This window comes from Centropristis striata, chromosome 3 (genome assembly GCF_030273125.1).
Source record: "Centropristis striata isolate RG_2023a ecotype Rhode Island chromosome 3, C.striata_1.0, whole genome shotgun sequence".
Lineage (NCBI taxonomy): Eukaryota > Metazoa > Chordata > Actinopteri > Perciformes > Serranidae > Centropristis > Centropristis striata.
Genome location: NC_081519.1, coordinates 41,324,836 through 41,331,537, shown reverse-complemented (window position 1 = coordinate 41,331,537; position 6,702 = coordinate 41,324,836). Strand labels below are relative to the sequence as shown.

The 6,702-nt window shown below is 40.2% G+C and overlaps 1 protein-coding gene across 1 annotated transcript; it reads right to left on the bottom strand.

The window, feature by feature from the left end:
• Positions 1–4,156: 4,156 nt before the first annotated feature.
• LOC131968122 (uncharacterized) lies at positions 4,157–6,200 on the bottom strand. The gene is made up of 6 exons (XM_059328864.1): positions 6,176–6,200; positions 5,828–5,952; positions 5,422–5,486; positions 5,114–5,316; positions 4,810–4,972; positions 4,157–4,310 (listed from the first exon to the last, which is right to left on the bottom strand). The coding sequence occupies exons 1-6, from the start codon at positions 6,198–6,200 to the stop codon at positions 4,157–4,159; spliced, it is 735 nt and encodes a 244-aa protein (XP_059184847.1).
• Positions 6,201–6,702: the final 502 nt, after the last annotated feature.

Below are 6,702 nucleotides of genomic sequence, written 5' to 3'. Positions count from 1 at the left end.
ACTTCTCTGTTCAGCAGATGTTTGAGTGAAATGCGAAGTCATTGGAGGGAATGTAGATTGTGAACTCTGGAATGTCTCTTTAGATGTGGGGGAAAGGATTGTTGTTGGGGAATGACCAGTGTTGGTCAAGCTTGTTTCTTCATTCGTGGTGAGCAATGAAGTTGATGCTGTTAATGCATTTGTAGCCGTTGGTGTCACAGTTGTAACAGATATAGATGTTGCCTCTGTTGATAAAGGGAATTTAGTTGTAGATATTTCTTGACTTGTTAATGGAAGACTAGCTGTGCTGGTGCCGGTTCTTGTTGTTTCAATTTTGTGTTCAGGAGATGTTTGAGTGAAATGAGAAGTTATTGGAGTTAATGTAGATTGTGAACTTGGTGATGTCTTTTTCGATTTCGGGAAAAGGATTGTTGTTGGGGAATGACCAGTATTGGTCAAGCTTGTTTCTTCATTGGTGGTGAGCAATGAAGTTGATTCTGTTAATATAGATGTAAGTTTTTGTGTCACAGTAGTAGCAGATGTAGATGGCTTCTCTGTTGATGAAGACAAAATAGTTGTAGATGTTTCCTGGCTTGTTATTGGCACCTGGGTCGTGCTGGTGCCTGTCACGGTCGTTTCAATTCTGTGTTCAGGAGATGTTTGAGTTAAATGAGAAGTTATTGGAGGGAATGTAGATTGTGAACTCGGTGATGTCACTTTAGATGTGGGGGAAAGGATTGTTGTTGGGGAATGACCAGTATTGGTCAAGCTTGTTTCTTCATTGGTGGTGAGCAATGATGTTGATGCTGTTAATGCATTTGTTGCTGTGGGTGTCAGAGTTGTAACAGATGTTGATGGTGTCTCTGTTGATGAAGACAACATATTTGCAGATGTTTCCTGGCTTATTATTGGCACCTGAGTCGTACTGGTGCCTGTCACGGTCGTTTCAATTCTGTTTTCAGGAGATGTTTGAGTGAAATGAGAAGTTATCGGAGGGAATGTAGATTGTGAACTCGATGATGTCACTTCAGATGTGGGGGAAAGGATTGTTGTAGGTGAATGACCAGTGTTGGTCGAGCTTGTTTCTTCATTGGTGGTGAGCAATGACATTGAGGCTGTTAATGCATTTGTTGTGGTGGGTACCACAGTTGTAAAAGATGTAGATGGTGTCTCCGTTGTTGAAGACAACATAGTTGCAGATGTTTCCTGGCTTGTTATTGGCACCTGAGTGGTACTGGTGCCTGTTGCGGTTGTTTCAATTCTGTTTTCAGGAGATGTTTGAGTGAAATGAGAAGTTATTGGAGGGAATGTAGATTGTGAACTCGGTGATGTCACTTTAGATGTGGGGGAAAGGATTGTTGTTGGGGAATGGCCAGTATTGGTCAAGCTTGTTTCTTCATTGGTGGTGAGCAATGATGTTGATGCTGTTAATGCATTTGTAGCCGTTGGTGTCACAGTTGTAACAGATATAGATGTCGCCTCTGTTGATGAAGGCAACGTAGTTGCAGATATTTCTTGACTTGTTAATGGAAGACTAGCTGTGCTGGTGCCGGTTCTTGTTGTTTCAATTCTGTGTTCAGGAGATGTTTGAGTGAAATGAGAAGATATTGGAGTTAATGTAGATCCTAAGCTTGGTGATGTCTCTTTCGAAGTGGGGGAAAGGATTGTTGTAGGTGAATGACCAGTGTTGGTCGAGCTTGTTTCTTTATTGATGGTGAGCAATGAAGTTGATTCTGTTAACATAGATGTAAGTTTTTGTGTCACAGTAGTAGCAGATGAGGATGCCGTCTCTGTTGATGAAGACAAAATAGTTGTAGATGTTTCCTGGCTTGTTATTGGCACCTGGGTCGTACTGGTTTCTGTCACAGTCGTTTCAATTCTGTGTTCAGGAGATGTTTGAGTGAAATGAGAAGTTCTTGGAGGGAATGTAGATTGTGAACTCGGTGATGTCACTTTAGATGTGGGGGAAAGGATTGTTGTAGGTGAAAGACCAGTCTTGGTTGAGCTTGTTTCTTCATTGGTGGTGAGCAATGACATTGAGGCTGTTAATGCATTTGTTGCTGTGGGTGTCAAAGTTGTAAAAGATGTAGATGGTGTCTCCGTTGTTGAAGACAACATAGTTGCAGATGTTTCCTGGCTTGTTATTGGCACCTGAGTGGTACTGTTGCCTGTTGCGGTTGTTTCAATTCTGTGTTCAGGAGATGTTTGAGTGAAATGAGAAGTTATTGGAGGGAATGTAGATTGTGAACTCGGTGATGTCACTTTAGATGTGGGGGAAAGGATTGTTGTTGGGGAATGACCAGTATTGGTCAAGCTTGTTTCTTCATTGGTGGTGAGCAATGATGTTGATGCTGTTAATGCATTTGTTGCTGTGGGTGTCAGAGTTGTAACAGATGTTGATGGTGTCTCTGTTGATGAAGACAACATATTTGCAGATGTATCCTGGTGCGTTATTGGCACCTGAGTCGTACTGGTGCCTGTCACGGTCGTTTCAATTCTGTGTTCAGGAGATGTTTGAGTGAAATGAGAAGTTATCGGAGGGAATGTAGATTGTGAACTCGGTGATGTCACTTTAGATGTGGGGGAAAGGATTGTTGTAGGTGAATGACCAGTGTTGGTCGAGCTTGTTTCTTCATTGGTGGTGAGCAATGACATTGAGGCTGTTAATGCATTTGTTGTGGTGGGTACCACAGTTGTAAAAGATGTAGACGGTGTCTCCATTGTTGAAGACAACATAGTTGCAGATGTTTCCTGGCTTGTTATTGGCACCTGAGTCGTACTGGTGCCTGTTGTGGTTGTTTCAATTCTGTGTTCAGGAGATGTTTGAGTGAAATGCAAAGTCATTGGAGGGAATGTAGATTGTGCACTCTCCAATGTCTCTTTAGATGTGGGGGAAAGGATTGTTGTTGGGGAATGACCAGTGTTGGTTGAGCTTGTTTCTTCATTCGTGGTGAGCAATGAAGTTGATTCTGTTAACATAGATGTAAGTTTTTGTGTCACAGTAGTAGCAGATGTAGATGGCTTCTCTGTTGATGAAGACAAAATAGTTGTAGATGTTTCCTGGCTTGTTATTGGCACCTGGGTCGTACTGGTTTCTGTCACGGTCGTTTCAATTCTGTGTTCAGGAGATGTTTGAGTTAAATGAGAAGTTATTGGAGGGAATGTAGATTGTGAACTCGGTGATGTCACTTTAGATGTGGGGGAAAGGATTGTTGTTGGGGAATGACCAGTATTGGTCAAGCTTGTTTCTTCATTGGTGGTGAGCAATGATGTTGATGCTGTTAATGCATTTGTTGCTGTGGGTGTCAGAGTTGTAACAGATGTTGATGGTGTCTCTGTTGATGAAGACAACATATTTGCAGATGTTTCCTGGCTCATTATTGGCACCTGAGTCGTACTGGTGCCTGTCACGGTCGTTTCAATTCTGTTTTCAGGAGATGTTTGAGTGAAATGAGAAGTTATCGGAGGGAATGTAGATTGCGAACTCGGTGATGCCACTTTAGATGTGGGGGAAAGGATTGTTGTAGGTGAATGACCAGTGTTGGTCGAGCTTGTTTCTTCATTGGTGGTGAGCAATGACGTTGAGGCTGTTAATGCATTTGTTGTGGTGGGTACCACAGTTGTAAAAGATGTAGATGGTGTCTCCATTGTTGAAGACAACATAGTTGCAGATTTTTCCTGGCTTGTTTTTGGCACCTGAGTCGTACTGGTGCCTGTTGTGGTTGTTTCAATTCTGTGTTCAGGAGATGTTTGAGTGAAATGCGAAGTCATTGGAGGGAATGTAGATTGTGAACTCTCTAATGTCTCTTTAGATGTGGGGGAAAGGATTGTTGTTGGGTAATGACCAGTGTTGGTTAAGCTTGTTTCTTCATTCGTGGTGAGCAACGATGTTGATGCTGTTAATGCATTAGTTGCCATTGGTGTCACAGTTGTAACAGATATAGATGTCGCATCTGTTGATGAAGGCAACTTAGTTGTAGATATTTCTTGACTTGTTAATGGAAGACTAGCTGTGCTGGTGCCGGTTCTTGTTGTTTCAATTCTGTGTTCAGGAGATGTTTGAGTGAAATGAGAAGTTATTGGAGTTGATGTAGATCCTGAACTTGGTGATGTCTCTTTCGATGTGGGGGAAAGGATTGTTGTAGGTGAATGACCAGTGTTGGTCAAGCTTGTTTCTTTATTGGTGGTGAGCAATGAAGTTGATTCTGTGAACATAGATGTAAGTTTTTGTGTCACAGTAGTAGCAGATGTAGATGGCGTCTCTGTTGATGAAGACAAAATAGTTGTAGATGTTTCCTGGCTTGTTATTGGCACCTGGGTCGTACTGGTTTCTGTCACAGTCGTTTCAATTCTGTGTTCAGGAGATGTTTGAGTGAAATGAGAAGTTCTTGGAGGGAATGTAGATTGTGAACTCAGTGATGTCACTTTAGATGTGGGGGAAAGGATTGTTGTTGGGGAATGACCAGTCTTGGTCAAGCTTGTTTCTTCATTGGTGGTGAACAAAGACGTTGAGGCTGTTAATGCATTTCTTGTTGTGGGTTCCACAGTTGTAGCAGATGTAGAGGGTATCTCTGTTGAAGAAGACACCAATCTTTTTGATGTTTCTTGGCTTGGTGATGGAAATGGAGTCGTGCTGGTGCTTGCTGATGTTGTTTCATTTCTATGTTGAGAAGATATTTAAGTGAAGTAAGAAGTTAGTTGAGGGAATGTAGATTGTGAACTGGGTGAGACCACAGGATTCATAAGGGAACTTTTTTTCTTGACAATGAAAAATGTTAAGATGTATTTAAACTATGTACAATCAATATAAAAACATGTGTTTTCACTTACATACAGATTGGTCCTTTGTTAATGTCATTGAAACATTGTCCATGTTGACAGTAATCAGGGTTTGTTTTGCACGGTCCAACACACTGCCATTGACCATTAACAATCTCCGCTGTGTAATTAGCAAACTGAGAGCAGTTTATGAAAGGCTCCAGATCTTTGATATCTGATGAATTGAAAAAAAATATTTGTAACTGTTGTACAAGTATTAAAATGCAAATATGTTGACATATAATCAATGAAGACACGCAGACTGTGCAAAGAAGCAACAAATCAAATGTGTTTAGAACTGACAAAGTGCACTTACTTGTAATATTAGGTGGCTTGAAAGTGACTCTATTTAACTGCACAGGTGAATTATTAAAGGCCTTAGAAATCTTATTGAGGTTACTTGTGTCATTCAAGATATCAGTCAACACCCCATCAAGCTGATTGTTGACAAACTGGATTTGGCTTTCATTGTTTGGATAGCTGTACTCTGCCAGACTCTCCACAACAACACTTCCTTTTCTAAAGAAGAAAAAGAGAAAGATATAACTCAAAGAAAACATCTTCAACTTAGTTCCAGAGCATTTCAAATATTGTAAAATATTGTATAAGATTAATGAAACCTACGCTAACTTGATGACTTGAACTTTTTTGAAGGTTTGTGGATCTGCTTCTCTGCAAAGGACTTCAAGCTACAACACAGGACAGTTAATACAGCATGGTTATAAAAAACATGGTTATTACAATAAATAAAATAATTTGGATATTAAATGTGCTGTATTTGAAATACAGAGTATTTCATTTGAGGGGTGTTGGGATTGCTGGGGGGTTGGGCCGGGGCATGAAGCCTCCTCTGCCATTTAACATTGAAACAGCAACCCGGAAGACACAAATTACAAAGACCTTTAGAAATAAGCACTGCCACACATAACTGTCAACTGACTTATTTAGACGAAAAACACATATATGCTAATTAATATTAAATACTTAAATTGGGAAAAAAAACACTCAACAATAAGAATGACATATCTACCTCATTTTCTAACGTCTTGATGAATTCTAATGATTGAGATGAGCTCAGGTTATTAAAAGCTGGCTGAAAAGTGACACTGATTTTTAAAGTAAAATTAGCATTCCGGGTTGGTATTGCTCCGGTATCTGAAAAAAACGAACACAGAAGACACAATCAACTTCACAGAGCAAAATCATCAGAAACATTTCAATAGCGTTTTTAATACTGAGGAACAGATAATTAAGGTTAGACACAAACACATTTGATGAAAATATACTACTAAAATCTGATAACTTATCTCAGCCTTCACTTTTTTTACTCATTCTATAATTTTTTTAAGAACTATTAATGTATATGAGAAAAACTCACCAACGTGAGCTGGAGTGTCATTCATTCCAAAAGAGCAGTTATTTCCAAACAACAAATCTTGACAGTGTTTTGGTCCACTGGTAACAGATGAAGATGGTGTTTCTGTTGTTAAAGACATTGCTGTTGTCAGAGTTTCCTGGACGGTCAGTGGAAGTTGGGTGGTCGGTGTTGTTACAATTTTGTGTTCAGGAGATGTTTGAGTTGGAGTCACAGTCGTAGCAGATGTAGATGGTTCTTCTGTTGATGAAGACATCGCTGTTGTCAATGTTTCCTGGCCTGTTAATGGAAGTTGGATGGTGCTGGTGCCAGTCGTTGTAGTTTTACTTATGTGTTCAGGAGATGTTTGAGTTGGTGTCACAGTCGTAGCAGATGTAGATGGTTCTTCTGTTGATGAAGACATCGCTGTTGTCAATGTTTCCTGGCCTGTTAATGGAAGTTGGGTGGTGCTGGTGCCAGTCATTGTTATTATAATTTTGTGTTGTTCTTCTGTTGATGAAGACATCGCTGTTGTCAATGTTTCCTGGCCT

Excerpts from the sequence above, each read along its gene's own strand:
- LOC131968122 (XM_059328864.1), bottom strand. The coding sequence starts at position 6,200 with ATGAATGACACTCCAGCTCACGTTG. Across the intron at positions 5,487-5,827 it reads TCAAGACGTTAGAAAATGAG|CTTGAAGTCCTTTGCAGAGA; the intron begins GTAGATATGTCA and ends CCTGTGTTGTAG. Across the intron at positions 5,317-5,421 it reads GTTCAAGTCATCAAGTTAGC|AAAAGGAAGTGTTGTTGTGG; the intron begins GTAGGTTTCATT and ends TTTCTTCTTTAG.